General features: G+C 47.3%; 2 protein-coding genes and 1 long non-coding RNA gene across 3 annotated transcripts; 2 read left to right on the top strand and 1 right to left on the bottom strand.

The window, feature by feature from the left end:
* Positions 1-2,963: 2,963 nt before the first annotated feature.
* LOC100281722 (uncharacterized) lies at positions 2,964-6,460 on the top strand. The gene is made up of 5 exons (NM_001154642.3): positions 2,964-3,532; positions 4,313-4,574; positions 5,118-5,319; positions 5,416-5,563; positions 5,671-6,460. The coding sequence occupies exons 1-5, from the start codon at positions 3,222-3,224 to the stop codon at positions 6,212-6,214; spliced, it is 1,467 nt and encodes a 488-aa protein (NP_001148114.2). The 5' UTR covers positions 2,964-3,221; the 3' UTR covers positions 6,215-6,460.
* Positions 6,461-8,498: 2,038 nt separating this feature from the next.
* On the bottom strand, positions 8,499-16,814 carry LOC100272823 (uncharacterized). Its single transcript, NM_001147276.2, has 2 exons — positions 16,338-16,814; positions 8,499-10,115 (listed from the first exon to the last, which is right to left on the bottom strand). Exons 1-2 carry the CDS (start codon positions 16,740-16,742, stop codon positions 8,844-8,846), a joined length of 1,677 nt encoding a protein of 558 aa, NP_001140748.2. The 5' UTR covers positions 16,743-16,814; the 3' UTR covers positions 8,499-8,843.
* Positions 9,617-15,738, top strand: LOC118473381 (uncharacterized). The gene is made up of 5 exons (XR_004852739.1): positions 9,617-12,756; positions 14,194-14,334; positions 14,408-14,710; positions 14,796-14,871; positions 15,009-15,738. It is a non-coding gene; the product is annotated as an uncharacterized lncRNA (long non-coding RNA).
* Positions 16,815-17,708: the final 894 nt, after the last annotated feature.

Genomic DNA, 17,708 nt, shown 5'->3' with positions numbered 1-17,708 from the left:
AGTCCCGGAAGACGGCGAACTCCGCTCCGTCCGACCCAGGGCTCGGACACGGGCTAAGTCCCGGAAGACGGCGAACTCCGCTCCGCCCGACCCAGGGCTCGGACTCGGGCTAAGTCCCGGAAGACGGCGAACTCCGCTCCGCCCGACCCAGGGCTCGGACTTGGGCTCAGCCCTAGAAGACGACGAACTCCGCCTCGCCCGACCTAGGGGCTCGGACTCGACCTCGACCACGGAAGACAGACTCGACCTCGGCCTCGGAGGAGCTTCCACATCGCCCAACCTAGGGCGTAGACCAGCCACGTCAACAGGAGGCGCCATCATCACCCTACCCCGAGCTGACTCGGGTCGCAGGGAACGAGACCGGCGTCCCATCTGGCTAGCTCCGCCGGATAGGCAATGATGGCGCCCCGCGTACCCTGTGACGGCGGCGGCTCTCAGCCCCCTTACGGAAGCAAGAGGACGTCAGCAAGGACTCAACCGCTCCGACAGCTGTCCCTCCGCCAGGCTCCATCGCTCCTCCGACGGCCACGACATCACACCAGCTGGGTGCCAAAATCTCTCCGGCTGCCACGACGGCATGTACTTAGGGCGCTAGCTCTCCTCCGCTAGACACGTAGCACTCTGCTACACCCCCCATTGTACACCTGGATCCTCTCCTTGCGCCTATAAAAGGAAGGACCAGGGCCCTCTTAGAGAGGGTTGGCCGCGCGGGGACGAGGACGAGACAGGCGCTCGCTTGGGGCCGCTCGTTCCCTCTCCCGCGTGGACGCTTGTAACCCCCTACTGCAAGCGCACCCGACCTGGGCGCGGGACGAACACGAAGGCCGCGGGATTCCCACCTCTCTCACGCCGGTCTCCGGCCGCCTCGCTCTCCCCCTTTCGTGCTCGCCCTCGCGCTCGACCCATCTGGGCTGGGGCACACAGCGACATTCACTCGTCGGCCCAGGGACCCCCCGGTCTCGAAACGCCGACAATATCATATCTAAATATTAAATGTATCTAATTATAAAAATAACCATACAACTAAAGATTAATAAACGACTCGACAAAGTTACTAAGCCTAATTAATACATGATTGGCAAATATTTACTGTAGTGTCACAGGAGTGAATCATAAACTAATTAGGTTTAACAGATTTTTCTTATCGTTTAATCCTCGTTTGTGTAATTAGTTGGCATCCGAATATTCCATGTGACAGGGACTAAAATTTTAGCCAGTGGATTCAGAGGTTGTTGGTGGTAGCAATGCGAATGAACGGAGCCACTGTAGAGAGGATGCACTTATTGCAAACGCGTGTATTGATGTGTTTTGTGCGCATGGGTGATATCCTAATGGGTCTGCATCCTTCTATTATGTGCCTGCATCTTGTAACCGTCTTTGTATGACTACGCTAAAATTAGTATATGGTATATACTAGGTGCTTCTTATGTTGCATACAAAACTAGTTATAGTGAGTAAATTTTTACCTTACATGCGTCCCGATCATCTAATATCAATGTATCTATAAAATAGTCTTAGGCCATCTCCAGCTTACACGAGTAGTCTTAGGCCATCTCCAGCAGAACGTGTAAGTACTGTTTTTGGAACTGTACGTAGATTACATTGTTCGCAGCGTGATGTTGGAAATAGGGAGTAAGATAAGGAATCTGCTGGAGATAGTATTAAATTTGCTCTAGCTTTACCATTATATTGTGTGTATATATATATCATACAATATTTTTTCATATTATATTATTTATGAATTACTCACTCCCTTGTATCATAATTCTAGCTCCGCCAATGCGAACGGTGACAGTATGACACGGTAGCCGTTGCCGTGCTGGGAATTGACTGGATGATCTGATCCCGCGTCCCTCCCGGCTGTTTTATAACCATGGGACCGTCAGTTGCCAAAATCGGAACGACAATAATACTGAAGTCCAGCCAAAACGCCATCCACTGCAGCTGGCCTAGTAGCTTTATTTTTTTATATAGTACCCATCGAGGCGTAAAACTCTGGTCGCTTTTCGCAAGAAAGACAAAAACAAAGTTCTGTTTAGATTTATCTTAGCTACGGATTAGTTGCCTAAAGGTTTGCCAGCTAAAACTTAACTAGATATATTTACATCTATCTCCGGTAGGCGAATCAACAGAGCTAAGTGCGCCCATTCATCAACCGGACAGCCAGCTATTAGGGCATGTACAGTGGTGTTTAATGTGGGGGCTCTTAAGGTGTTTTAGGGGGTTATTTGCAAAAAAATCTTAGAGCCGTCTCTCCGTGAAGAGACGCCTCTGGCTCGTAAACCAAGTAACAACAGACGCCTCACTTCCCACTGTACGAATTTGTCGTCTGTTCTATCGATCTGATGCTATACAAATACATTTAATTCTGTATTTATTAATAGACTACGTTTATAGACACTCTATTGTACAATAGAGTCTCTTAGTTGTCTCCTGTGCTTGGAGAACCGTTTTGGTGTCTCTCCACTGTACATGCCCTTAGGCCCTTCACCCGCATGCTGGAGCTGTGAGTTGCCACTCGCGACTCGCCACCACCTGTACTACGAGTACGACGTATAGAGTCGTCGAGCGCGTGTAGAACGGGTCCGGTCAATCCGGGCCGTCCCACCAACCCACCGCGCAGCGGCGCAACGCACCACCCAGTCTACTCCCTCCTCGTCTCCGCTCCGCGCCCTCACGTTGCACTTGCACAGGCGGTCCGGTATGCCGAGGAGGGACGGACGACGGAGGCGTTGTTGCCGTTGTTGGCCTTTGCTTTAGCCGCGGCCACTCCACGCGTCGCCGTCGCTGCGGGGCCGGGCCAACCAGGGACCCAGTCCCGCGTGTCAGACACGTACCAGGTGGGGGCGTACCGAGCGTCGTACGCCGGACCGGGACAAGGGGAAAGTATCTGCTGCTCCGGCAGGTCTCGGTCTCTCTACGAGAACTCATAAATAAACGCCGCCCCGTTTCACCTCCCCTCTGCTCTGACCTTCCCTCCCTCCCTCCCTCCCTCTTGGACCGAGCGTTCTTCTCTTGCTTTTGCCAACCAGAAGCCTCGAGCCGACGCATCCAAGCATCTCCTCCCCCTCTAACCTCCCCTCCTCCCAACACCATCAGCGAGCGGTGCCGACTGCCTCGCAAGGCCAGCAGCGCCTCGCAAGCGAGCCCACCGCCGCTGATCACCAGGCCTGGTTGTTGAGGCGACCCTCGCGTGGGACTGCGACAGCGCCACAGCGGCGATGGCGGGGCTGCCGCCGGTCGCCAGGCGGCTCCGGCTCCGGCTCGCGACCGCGGCGCTCCTCCTCGTCCTGCTGCTCGCGGTGACCGCGGCGGTGGCGGCGCGCGAGGGGCGGGGCCTGGCGCGGGTGCAGGGCCCGCCGCCGCGGCACCGCCACGCGTACGCCGCGATGATGTACATGGGCACGCCGCGGGACTACGAGTTCTACGTCGCCGTGCGCGTCATGATGCGCTCGCTCACCCGGGTCCGCGCCGACGCCGACCGCGTCCTCATCGCCTCCGCCGACGTGCCGCGCGACTGGGTCCGCGCAATGTGAGTGCTGCCTCCGCCTCCTCCTCCCCTTCTACGCGTCTCCGCTGTTCGACTCCCCTGGAGGGTAGGGTACTGTTTGATCGACATCGACCACAATAGCGAATCCAGAGTTTGGAGCCGTTCCTAGGAAAACCTTCCCTGGCCCATTTTTTAGCTGTAATTAATTCGATTGTTATTACGCACTGGCGCACTGCAAACCCGCGGCGTATCGTTGCGGTACAAGCTACAGTGGAAACTGAAGGCGATGGTTTGGTTTGCAGCTTTGGGAGTGGAACAGGGACCACTTGCAGAGAGGAAGCCTTGACTACTGGCTTCCTGTCTCTGGTTGCATTGCAACATGGATAGTTTTAAATTGTCTGCTGTCCAATTACACTGGTCAACGTCCTTTTTCTTTATTTAGTGACGGCACAGTGGATTTTCTTTTGTAGGAAAATAAATGTTTTACGTAGTTTGTCTGACCAGGTTCCTAGCTAGTAATACATTTATATCATCTACTAAAGAAATAGCGACAAAGTCAAAATCCCAAGTGATTAACAGCGATTGGTAACATCGGGGTGGTGGCGCAGTTGGCCAGCGCGTACGTCTGATAGCTTATTATTAATAGCTATCATTTCACAAGACATGGCTTCATCATTTCACAACGGTCAACAAAACATTTAGTACTCGTTTTACTTCCATAGGAATATTTGTTTCAACAAACTAGGAGTTTTTTTCTTTTTACTGCAAGATGTGGAATGAAATGGAACACCTATTGACAATGCTTGGGGGGGACTTATGCAGGACAGAAGAGGATGGCATGAGGGTGGTGATAGTGGAGAACCTCAGGAATCCTTATGAGGGCAACCTAGGAGGGACCAACAAGAGGTTCAAGTTGACACTGAACAAGCTTTATGCGTGGACCCTGGTGGACTATGAGCGTGTCGTCATGATTGATTCTGATAACATCTTCCTCCAGAACACAGACGAGCTATTCCAGTGTGGACAGTTCTGTGCTGTGTTCATCAACCCGTGCTACTTCCACACTGGTCTTTTCGTGCTCCAGGTATGTCCCAAACTTTTATTGTGATACAACCTGTCATTTTGCTTGAAATCGTGAGGACTTGTTGACTGACCTAGGCACCTAGCCGTCATACAAAACCTCTTTTAGTCTAGTAACAGTATGTATCTTAAATTGAACCAATCTCCCTGCATATACAACTGTATTAATAATTGCATAAATTAGTCATATGCCAGTTATAAAGGATAGGCCCAGTGTCGAAGGCTCCCATATCAGTGGATCTAGGGATGGTATAATCCGAGTCAAGCCTTCTCCCGCAAATGTGGAGAAGCTGCTTCGAACTCGCGATCTAGTGGCTCAGCTCTCACCACATAAGCAAATTAGTCATATTCCAATTACAAACCGATAGAATTTGAGTATGCGTTGACACCCCCAAAGATGAAGTAACCATCGCCCAGTGTGAATGATCCATAGACAGTGCCCACCATCCATAAATTGATTCTTGTTAAACTCACACACTGAGATATGTTTCGACTCAAACATTTAATGGCTAACTAGACTAACACTGGATTCTTCTTCAATCTGCAGCCTTCTATTGATGTATTCAAGGGCATGCTTCATGACCTGGAGACCGGCCGTGAAAACTCTGATGGTGCTGACCAGGGCTTTTTGGTTGGGTGCTACCCAGACTTGCTCGATAAACCAATGTTTCACCCTCCTGAGAATGGCACAAAGCTCAATGGGACCTATCGCCTTCCTCTCGGCTATCAAATGGATGCATCCTACTACTGTGAGTGATGCAAGTTACAGAGCTTCAATACCAATGCACCTGCTTGTGGCGACTGCTTCTGAAAATTTCAACCACCCTTTTCATTGAACACTGCAGATCTCAAGCTACATTGGCATGTCCCGTGTGGGCCAAACAGTGTTATCACATTCCCCAGCGCACCTTGGTTTAAACCTTGGTACTGGTGGTCATGGCCGGTCTTGCCACTAGGACTTTCCTGGCACAAGCAGCGCTGGGACGATCTTGGGTGAGTCAATAAAACAACACAGAAGTAAATTATGTATCTGAGCTGAGAAGACAGGAAATTCATCGTCTGTTCTATCCACTTAACAGTTACCTGCTTACGTTTCACAGGTATGCTTCTGAAATGCCAGTGATCCTGATGGAGGTTTTAATGTACATAGTTATCATAACGGTCACCAGACTGGCAAGGCCAGGGATGACCAAACTGTGCTACAACCGGCGGCCTGAGAAGCAAAGTGCCCTGGTGCAGTGGCTGATCAAGCTAACTGCAATTGTGGCTATGGTGGCTGCGTACTCCATTCCATTCTTTGTGATCCCACGCACAGTTCACCCGATCATGGGCTGGTCCGTCTACCTGTTTGGCGCGCTCGCGTTGTCGGTGCTCGTTATCAACGTTTTTCTGCTCCCGCCACTTGACGTGCTTACAACGTGGCTCGCAATTGTGGGGATGCTCTTCGTTATGGCGTTCCCATGGTACCATGATGGTGTTGTGAGGGCTCTCGCAGTCTTTGGATACGCATTTTGCTCTGCGCCATTCTTGTGGGCATCCGTGGTGAGGATGATGGACTCACTGCAGACCATGCTCGAGAGGGATCCGTTCTTCTCCCGGATTGGTGAACCAACACAGGAGACTGAATTCAGCAAGCTGTACTGATTCTTTTGTGCACAGATTAGAGATGCTTCGTCACCATATGAACAGCTGGTTCGGACCAGTTAGTTTTCGATTGATTCTGGTGGTTTTCGCTCAGGCATTCCATTGTGTGCTCGGGTAGTAATGTATAAACATTGCCTGCGGCAGCCATGATTGATGCAGATACAGGAAAGATAGGCCAGTTGTACTGAACTGAAAAAAAGGAAGCATATTTGCTGCATGGAACGGGACAGGGGATTGTTGCGAAGTACCTTATTTCTTGCCAACTTGGATCGCCAAAACTATTTCTGAGCAAATTCCTTTTTGCAGTCTGCATTATGGAAACATGCTACATAAGGTAAACCTACTAGCAGTATGTCACTGATTTGCTCAACAGAGCTATAAATTATACGAGACTTCAGAAATAAGTAATCTAGGTAGGGTACCCAGGAAAAAAATAACGAAAATGCAACAACGAATATGCTACTAAATCTTGTTTTGGGACGATACTTAATTTGCGACCAGGACCATGTTCAAAAAGTGCTTTTGATTTTGACAGTACAATTAGAATACCTCAAACAATTATCTACATCACAGGGGCTGAGATGGTATAGAAAATGAGGTGCTCTCAACTGGACATGTTCTCTACTGATGGAGAAACTAGAAGACATGCCCCTCTAAATTTCAGCATCTTGCCTAGACCGAACCATTAACTTGTGCTGCAACTCTGGTTGCCTGGGAAGAACAATCTTGGTGCCGTTTGGTTCAGCTTCTGGGCGGCTTCTGGCCGCCAGAAGCAGAAGCTGCAACCAAACGCAGAAATTTTCGCTCCGCTTCTGGGCGCCGCGCTTCAGTTAGAAGCCGACCGCCCACAGTCCGCAGGAAGCGGCCCGCAGTTCGCTTCTGTTAGAAGCCCCCGCCCACTTCGCTAGGGTTTAGGTGACGCAACGCGCCTCCGCCGCCGCCAACGGAACGTGCCGCCGCTGCGCACCCAACGGACCGACGCCGGTCCATCTCCTCCCCGCAGTTTGTCGTCTTCACAGGTACGGGCGACTCCTCGGCGAACTCGTCCTTCGAGACCGTTTGTTCTCCTCCCACAGCCGCGTCTCATTGCCGTCTTCGCTAGGGTTCGTGCACCGACGTCGACGACTGAGACCCGTCGCCAAGGAACCTCTTCCCCCGTTGTTCGGAGGTACGTGTGCTCTCTCCTCCATTCGGCCCCTCTCATTCGCCACCTCCGCCGCGGTGGAGACTTGACCGTTTACTGTCGCTAGGGTTGCCTCACTCACACCGGCGACGCCGCTCCGTCTTCCTCTGGTACCCCCTCGTCGCGTCGGCATCTTCCCAGGTATGTTGTTGCTCGCCTCGATCCGGAGCCAGTAACTTGCGTTCATCGTTACGGTTATGCACGACGTACTAAATCAATTTTCCTTCAATGTCGCCTTCAGATTTCCGTATCATCTCGGGGTCTGCGTGTTCGGTTCCAAGATCAACAGCAGCCAAGGTAGTATGATTCACAAATTGTTGCACACTTTACTGTCCACATGGATGAAATTTTTTTTGTTTACGGTTTACTGGGATTACCATTGTTCTGTTGTATAATTCTTATTTCTGGAGTCATTATTTGTTAGTTTGTTTGTCACAACAACTATGTTGATGGTACGTGTTCGTACTCTATTAGTTACTACCTCTATGTTAGCTTCAACCAAAGGTTGTCCATGTTAGAAGGCAATTGATGTCAATACATGCAAGTTAGTAGATTGTCCCCTTGTTAGTTAACTAACCACCTAAATCCACATCAGATGGATTCAGCAGACTCCATAGCCGACAAGGCAATTGAAGCTTCAGAACCTGGAGTCATTCCAACTGCACCTCAATTTGGTGAAGTTGGCTTTGTTCGGTGGGAACTGAGCGCGAGAGGTGAGGGGCCGAGGGAGGGTGATCCCCCTCCCGATGGCGATGTCACGACCCTAATGCATAGATTCAGACAAGGTAACAAGAGGACAAGAAGGGAGACGCCCTGATAGTTCGAGTAGCACTTCGACGGCGCGGAGGCGGGAAGGAGGCGGTGGCCGTGCGGGCGGGGCCGCACGAGCGGCGCGGGCTCCACTGCCACCGCGTTTGTCATGGCGAGGTGTTTCGGCGGTCGTTGTGGCTGATTCGTTGCATTGGATAGGGGAAGAAGTTTGAAAAGAGTTTTATTCTCAATTAATACTATGACATATCGGCAAATTTACTTAGTTGATAGATTAATTATGAAGAGAGAAAATGAGATGAAGCTGGTTGTCACAGTTATTAACACAATGTATCATAAAAAGTCGCTGTTGAGACCGACTTTAAAAAAGCGTTTTGCAGACATACACCCAGGCCTATGTCAACCAAATTGTTCCATCATAGTACTACTAGCAATTCGACGGAAGCCTTGTGCATTTTGCAGACTGGGAGACGAGTTCTATGGTTTCATCTGATATTCAGATTGTTCAGTACTACTTCTACTACGAATTCGGTTGCTCTCCAGTCGCCCCCACCGAAAAGCAATGAAACCTGTGAGGCAGTAGACATCATGCGGGGCACATACAGGCATGCCTGTCACATTCTCACTTCAGCTTCCCCAACGGCTGTGCACAGTGATGCAGTTACAGGTCTTCCATTGCTAGCAGCACCGATTGCTAGCCACCGGTTGTGCAGGATAATCAGCAGCCATGATGGTTGGACCAGCTTGTGGAAGAACGGGCAACACGTGCTGCATCGCGCCAGCCAGATATGCCTCCTGCTCAACCAAAGAAGCTCCCATACTCTTAAAGCCAAAATACAGTGGCTCAGGGGCTCCTGTCATGTGAGCTGCGGACTGGTTTGGAGGAATATGCCCAACCAAAGGACCGAACAACACGTCTGGGCCTTGAGAACGCTTGAGTCGTGATTGATGCTTTTTACCAACCAGATGGATGTCAAATACAGCTCTTGTATCACAAATCGCGTTGCAAATGGTGCAGACTAGCGGTTGCTCCCTTACTCGCTCAGGCCGCCTTTGCTGTGGGGCTTGAGACACTCTCAGCTTCTTTCGACCACGGCCAGCTCCTGTCGGTTTCCTCTTTGAGCCATTGTTGTTGCCGTTGACACCCATCCTTGCTTCCACCAGTTGTGCATTTGATGGACCTGTTGCATTTGGTGGGGCTTCACCGCCATCTTTCATCTCATTTGAAGGCTGACAAGCTTGAACAGCGACATGCAGTTCTACCTGTGCTTCAACACCGTGACCAACTGTTGATGTATGATGTGTTTTGTTTTGCTTGGAAGAACTGCCTGGCACCTCAGTAATTTGCACCCCATAAACTGAAGCTCCGACATTTTCTGGAGCCAAGTCTTTGTGCTCCCCACTAAGGCTTGTTGAACCAAGAGGTGGGACCATATGTACTGACCTAGAGGGGCCTTCTACTTCAGCTAACTGAGAAGATGATGGAGCACCCATGTCAGCTATAGCAGGAGTCGTACCTTGCAGGCGAGCCATATCTTGCATTCTCTGAACAGACCGTTTATGCCTCTTTCCATTTTTGTGCTGCTCAAGGATTTCCTTGCTATTACACCCCACGTGGCATATATCACACCAAGCAGCTGGAACAACAGTACCCCGTGTTGAACTGCTGGTTGTAGCTTGCACCATGTGTGCTGGTGCACAGACCGTTTCGGGCTGAGCCTGTAATGCAAAAGATCCACCGGATGCTTGAATGGCTAACTGCCTATCACTGCTCTTGTTTCTACGACCTCGGCCACTGCCTCGACCTCGCCCACGGCCTCTACCACGTGGTGATGTAATTCCTGCATTCCATATAAGAGGATGATACATAGGGCTTCCACCTCTGCCTCCACCTTGCGAAGGCCCACGACCTCTGCTTACACCGTTGAGTGTACCTATACCACCCCCAACCTGCAAGAAAAGGTAGAACAACGCCATGGTTAGGTATTTGGCAACATGACTCGTGTGAATTTGCACTAAACCACAGCGTGTTGCAGCAATTGTGTATTGTTACCAATACTCTAGGAGCATATGGTTAACAGTTTGATGTAGCTTACTTACAAACACGGATGTACATTACATCAGTATAATACTCTTCTTTTGCATATATCTTATTTCCAGAAATATATTCTTAAACTTAGAAACTAAAAAACAGAAATCTCAAGCAAAGTTCAAAGCAGGTGTCAGGCAGATAAAACACCACAGTTTTTTTTTACCAGTGTTTCATTTATCCATGAATTATTGGTGTGATCATGGAGTATGTGACATTATTAGTACAATAACAGCAGAATCCATGGAACTGTGTTAGCAAATGTTCATTTGAAGGTACTATCCAACAGTCGGTCTTTCAACAGCAACCTGAACAAACTTGCATGCAACACCTCATTGGCCCAACCCTGGAATGAGGTTCCTGTTAGCCAACAGTGCCTCACAGGAATAGGTAAGGGAAAAAAACAGTTACCTCACAGGAATAGCTTGAAAGGAATGAGATGACAATGGATCAACTCATTCCATTCCCCAAACAAAACAAAACAAAAACATGGAGTGAGAATATGATGGATCACCCTATTCCTTAAAACAAACACCATATAATGTATAAGCAAACTGATTTATACAATACAATCATTTATCCATAAAGTGCATACAAAGAAACTTACTTTCATGTAATACAGGAAAGAGTCCATCAAAACTCCAGCTTTAATAAAGAACATAATATTTTCAAATACATATCTTGCTTCATAAACAAAACAGACTGTATTTGACCATCACGGCAAAAGCCCACATTTGCATTATGAAATGGTTCACCAGAAAACAGAACTGTCTTACGACCTTCAAAAAGACTGTATATGCAGCAAATATACCGAGTTCATGAGAGCTCTAATTCTGGGAAACTATACAAATCAGGTATGTCGAATAAACGTTTGGATATAGGTAAGAGCGTAAATAGACGTCCTTTAATGAATCAAGCAGTATTTACCATCATCGATCTCCAGAGCGGGGAATAGACTTCCTTTAGGGCCCGTTCGTTTCGGCAGGTTTATCCCATTCCGGGTCTGATTCCAGGCGGAAGGAAATGTCCCGGTTTAGAATTCGACCCTTTATGCGACAGCTGTTCGTTTGGGCCCAGATCGAAAGCGAGAGTGATCCGGTTTGAAGTTTTCTCTTCCACAACGGCCCGACATGAATCCTGGTCTACCGACCTCCGGATCCGATATCGACGAGACAGCGCAGCACTGGCGCGGAGGAGGCGAAGAGGCGACGACGCCAGTGACGGCGTGGCGGCGCAGCGCAGCGTTGACGGCCACCCTCCCCGTCGCTTTCTCACCGGTAAGCGTCACCCTCTCTTCCCCAACGCACCTGCCCTTGCGATGCTTTCCTTCTCCCTCCACATCCGCCCTCGACGAAGTCGTGTCCAGTTGTGCCTGCCCTTGGCGGCGCTTCCCTCTCCCTCCCCGCGACAAACCGCCAAGGGCTTGACCGCCTTGCAGATGCCGCACGTTGTGCGACCGAGGCATTTTTTTATATTCACTTTACAAGAATCTGAGAGAGAAACACAATCAGCGGAGTCGTTTTGGATGCTCAGATCTACTGCAGCCACACTGCTTAGATGTGCTGCTCTCCCTACCTATTCTTGTCCTAGCCGGTGATGAGAGATAAGATAGATCATCCGCATTCCTCTTCTTCATTCATAATCGTTATCGTCTCAGTAATCCCTCCTATCTTTCCTCTTGCTAGTGATGCATCCATGGGGTTCAGACATAGCTAGCGGTTATTCTTCTTAGATGCAAGTATATGTATATGGATCACCTAATTAGCTTCGTCTACACTCTACACCTTGGAGAAGTCGGACCATCTTGGAGAAGCAGTAGAAGCTAGCTGCAAGTAGGCACAAGCAAGCAGGACTATCTCTGCTTCTACTGCTATAACTGAGCCCAATGGATGCAGCCATATTCTCCAATGTCTGACTTCTCCAAGGTCAGATATAGCAGGCACAAGCAAATCGGACCATTTTTGCTTCTACTGCAAGCAGGCACAAGCAAGTCGGTCCATCTCTGCAAGTGGGCACATTATATTGTATATATTGTACTAGCAAATTAAAGTTGATCATATGACGAACAGGCCTGCAACTTATTTGTTTGACTAATTATTTATGTTTTGTTACATGTAGATCCCTACAACACTGATTAGATATTTTCCTTTCGTGTTTGTGCTATACTGATTTGATGTTAAATGTGTATATAGGGAAAAGGAATGTCAATGTCGTCAGTTTTGTTTTGATTTTCAAAAAATGTCCAGATTAGCTTTCCAAATCTGCGTTGTTTAAATCATTCTCTAACTACAAACCTAGATTCATTTGTCCTGAGTAGATTTATTTATCCTGATTCATTTGTGTGTCTAGATTCATGTGTTTTCTTCAAGAATTTAGTGTATACTTTATGATCATGTATGACAGCTACTTATTTGAGTTGTTACATGTAGATCCCTACAACACCAATTATAGTTGGGGAAGGTGAACCTCCTCCCTCTTGGGATCCGGTACCAACTCCAAAAGGTATTAAATTCTTTGTACGTATATATGGTTTACTTTAGTCCTTATTACTTGTACTTTTGAAATGATACATGATTTGCTTTAAGTCTATTTTATTATTTAACTTCTACCTGACAAAAAATATATATTATTTAGTTCTACAATGAGTATGTCATTGCAAGATCATATTAGAAAGAGGAGGGAAGAAGAAGATGATGACATGATGTTGTTTATTTTCCCTGCCTTACATCTGATGGGTTCAACTAGAGGTGGGGGACAAAAGAAGAAACGCCATACATCAGATGAGACAGGCGAGGTTAAGGTCCGACGACTCCTCGAGGGACATGTCAAGAACTGTCAAGTTACATTTCGGATGGAACCACACATCTTCAGAGAGCTGGCAACTTATCTTAGAAGGAGAAAGATCGTTGTTGATACAAGGATCACGGTCGAGGAGAAGTTGGCGTTCTTCTTATACATGCTAAGTTGCAACGCCTCATATCAGGATCTCCAAGTGTACTTTGGTCATAGTAATGACACCTTCCATCATCACATCAACCACTTCTTTAAGAAGGTCATTCATGTTCTCTCTCGTCGTTTCATTCAGCCTCCTGATCCTAATCAAGTGCATCAAAAAATACAAGATAATCCTAGATTCTATCCATTCTTTAAGAATTGTCTCAGTGCCATTGATGGAACTCATATTCCTATTTCTATATCTCCTGATAAACATTCTCCTTTTTGAAATCAGAAGGGAACACTTAGCATAAATGTGATGGTGGCATGTGATTTCGATCTCAGTATCACTTTTGTTTCTAGTGGATGGGAGGGATTGGCTACGGATTCTAGAGTGCTAACATCAGCTATGAGCAAGGGTTTTCAAGTACCTCCAGGAAAATTCTATCTAGTTGATGGTGGGTATGCAAATACTCCATCTTTTCTTGCTCCATACCGAGGAGTTCGGTACCACTTGAAGGAATTTGGGGCTGGACATCGAAGACCACAGAACCCGAAGGAGCTCTTCAACCATCGCCACACACTTCTGAGGAACCATGTGGAAAGGGCTTTGGGGGTGCTTAAAAAGCGCTTCCCCATTCTCAAAGTTGCCACGTTCCACACGCTGGAAAACCAAGTAAAGATACCTATAGCTGATGTCATCTTCCACAATCTAATTCGATCACTTCATGGTGATGAGGAATGGTTAGATCATCAGCCAGATAATATTGATCCATCAAACTTTGTTGCTCTACCAAGTGGTGATCAAATGAGTGACCCAGGCACTACACAAGGCAATGCTTTAAGAGATACCATCGCCCAAGAAATGTGGGCTCAGTACCACCAACATCTAAATTAGTATTTTCGCGGTTGAATAAGATGTAATAATTAGTAGTATTGTAACATATAAATCAACACTTTAAGTTAGTAGTATTGTAACATGTAATAAGTTTTTTCTTTGAAAAGCTATGGTTGGAAAAGGCTCCCCAAGGTTCAACATGAGCAGTTCCCCAAAGCTGCGTAGGTATATTCCTACAACAAGTGCTACTAAAAAGAAGCCTTCTCCTAAATGTTGTGGGGCAAAAAAGAGTGGAGGTTCTCCAAGAGGTATTGTGTTCAATGTTTCTTCATGCTTTCTTGTAAGTTTTGTATTACTAATGTGTGACCATTGTTTATGTAGTAGTGAAACAAAGAGCAGATTGGAATCCAGGACTTGAGAGATCTCTTGTTGATATTCTCCATGAATTTAAAGATAGTGGGTATAGAGGTGACAATGGTTGGAACTCTGAAGGGTGGAATAGGATGGTTAAGGAGTTTCATGTGAGGAACAAGTATGTCTCCTTTACAAAGGCTCAGATTCAGGATAAAGAAGGTCAGTTGAAGAGAGACTACAAGATGCTCAAAGCAACAGAGCGGGTCAACCTGGAATGAGAAAAGGAATATGGTTGAAGGACCACCAACTTTGTGGGAGAATCTCATGGTGGTAAGTTTATTTCTTGAAATTCAGTTATCAAATTAGTTATGTGGGAGAATCTCATATTTGATTAACGTTTTCTTTAATTATGCAGACATTTCCTAAAATCAAGAAGTTTAACAACAAGGCAACCTTCCCGCTCTTTGATGCTTTGGGAGAGCTTTATGATGGTAAGTTTCCAAACATGCATGATTCTAGTAGCTTTATGTTGGTGCTATAGCTGTAGCTTTGTTTAGTAGGTGTTGTTGATGGATTTCCTTGTATTAGTTAATTGTCGGTCAGTTCATATTTCCTTGTTATTGTGTAGGACACTTGGCTGAAGGGACTTGGAGTTGCACTTCTCTCGAGGCACTGCAAGAGGAAGAACCGAATGAGCAACTCCAGGATGCAGAAAATGGGCCACAAGGCTTTGATCTGAATGTTGTTCATGATGTAGATGATGAAGTTGATGATGCACTCACTGAAAGGAATGAAGATGTGCTTCAAGGAAGGGCTAATATTTTGTCACGAGATGAAGAAAGTGGACAACGAAGACCTGTTGCATCAAGAAACAAACAAGAAAAGGAACCAAAGAAGCCTAGAAAGAGTGACAACATAGAAAATATGATGAACAAATACCTATAAATGAGGAGCAAGCAAGTAGAATATGAATCTGCAAGAGAAAAGGAGGCAAGAGAAATGGAGGTAACTCAAAGTGATGATTTCTCCATCAAAAGGTGCATATCAGTTATGAATACAATAGAAGAAGTGACCAAATTGGAGAAGGCAAAAGCATATTCAATCTTCGCCAAGAGCAAAGAGAATAGAGAAACTTTCATATGTGCTTGTGAAGCAGATCAAGAATCAGCTTTGATTTGGCTAAGAAATGAGATGTCTTAGCAGCTTCGATATGGACATTATTGGGAAGCAAAGTATTGGAAAAAACTGCATTTAGTTGATGATCCACTAGAAGTTTAGGCTATGTCCCACTCGAGTCTTTATACTGTGGTGCTGTCTCTTGTTATGCTATATTCCCTGCATGATTTTTGTTTTTGGCATGTCTACAGCTGGTTCAGCTGTTCGGCTGCTCATTATGCTCATTATGGCCAGCAATATATTAAATCTGCATTGTGCAATATATTGTCAAACAAGACTTGGGTTGCTAGCTTTAACTGCATGGAATGGAATTAGTCCAGGCTGAAACGAACAGGCTTTAGTGGCCACCAGGTTTCATTCCAGAGCCGGATTTATAACAGACCAAGTTTCAGTGAACCACCTGGATCCACTCTATTTGGACCAGGAATAAATACATGCCTGTTTTCGAACCTAAGCAAACGAACGCGGCCTTAATGAGCAAGGAGTAACTAAGACCGTCTGCGGCAGTCTACCCAAAGTTTATCCAAAAAAACACTGTTTTGCACTTGTAGTACAAGTTTGATTGAATATGGGGATGGGTAAGCTGCTGGAGATAGACTAAGAGGACACATCGTCACAATACCATTACACTTACACCAATGCCATCTCATCAGAGTAAGTTCAGTCATAGATTACTATTATTATTATAATTTTCGGCAAACAGCGGTGGAATTTTACCCTCCTGATGAAATTTGACACACATCACAGTAAATAGAAAGACGTAAGCTGGGTCCGTGAATACCGCCGTGGGATGCTGCGCCGTCTGGTACTGCGGGTCGTAGTACGGCAGGTGTCCCACGTCGCCCCCGGACCACCCAATCGAGGTGGCGAAGCCGGTGGGCTGCGACAGCGCGGGGACGGCTAAAGGCTCCGCCCCTGGCCCGCCCACTATGACGCTGTTCGATGATCCCACTGCGGACGACCACGACGAGAAGGCGGCCGCGGGAGCAGCATGCTCCGTTCCCGGTGGGGGCGGCTGGTAGTAGGAGGAGGCGGCAGCGGCGCTGTGGCGGGCGTAGGCGTATGGGTCGTAGTCGGATCTCTGCGGCCAGGTGGCGTCATGGGGAGGCAGGCCCTGGTCGTAGCCCATCGCCGACGGCTCGCCGGCGGCGACGGCGGGGGGCGGCCGTGCGGGAGTCGGGGGCATTCGTGGGTCGATGGTATGGGATGGGGATGCCGATTCGTGGACGGAGGCAGCAGAGCCCTTCGCCAACGCCAGGGCCCTTTTACCTCTGGGCTGTGCAGTAAGTAGTAATACGAGATGCTGTTGGGTTCTCTGATGGGAGGTTCGGCCCAGAAGCCTTGGAGCGGGAGGAGGCCGGAACCACGTGCGATGGGCCATTTCTTAGCCTTGGTGAGCAATGCCATTTATCGCTGCACTGCACATTCCGTTCATTTCTTTGTGTGATGCCCTGATCATCCAGTCTTCATCATTAAACTAGGTCAGTGCACGTGTGTTGCAACGGGGACATATAATATCTCGATAAATTATATATACACATATGTGTTATATAGTTATGAGATAGAGGATGACATATACGAGCTGTCCGAGATGACATCGAAGAGAAACTCGGGCCTGCGACGCACGGGCACTCACCTAGTGTATTATATAAGATAGGTGAGTGCCCGTGCGTTACAACGGCAACATATAATACCATGATGAATTATGTACAAGTGTGTTTCATTGTTATAGTAAAATGTTCGTGCTTTGCACACAATCATATTTGATACCCAAAAAATATATGTTCTATACACATTTGGATCTTTTATACGCATTTAGATCTCGAGATGTCCAATTCCCTCCAACGAAATAAGTCCAAAAAATTTTGTTTGAGACCTAAATTACCTCAGAACAAATGTTTACATTCTAACAAATCTTTTTAAGATGCTAGAACATATTCGATCTTTAAAAAGAACCATAGATTCCAATCTGAAAAATCAGCTTGCTGATATTGCCTTGGCTCCACGGTGTCGTTGTCACCGCCACACAGGAACATCGGTCCCTCGTAGCCGCCACAATACGCCCTCCCTACAACCGCGTGCACAACAGCGCAACAAAACGGCCTGACATATAGCAATAAAAGGCAACAGTCAAAGACATTTACTAAAAACA

This window comes from Zea mays, chromosome 9, assembly GCF_902167145.1.
Source record: "Zea mays cultivar B73 chromosome 9, Zm-B73-REFERENCE-NAM-5.0, whole genome shotgun sequence".
Classification (NCBI taxonomy): Eukaryota; Viridiplantae; Streptophyta; class Magnoliopsida; order Poales; family Poaceae; genus Zea; species Zea mays.
Note: the sequence above shows the minus strand (reverse complement) of the source record. Positions and strands in the feature narration are given on the sequence as shown.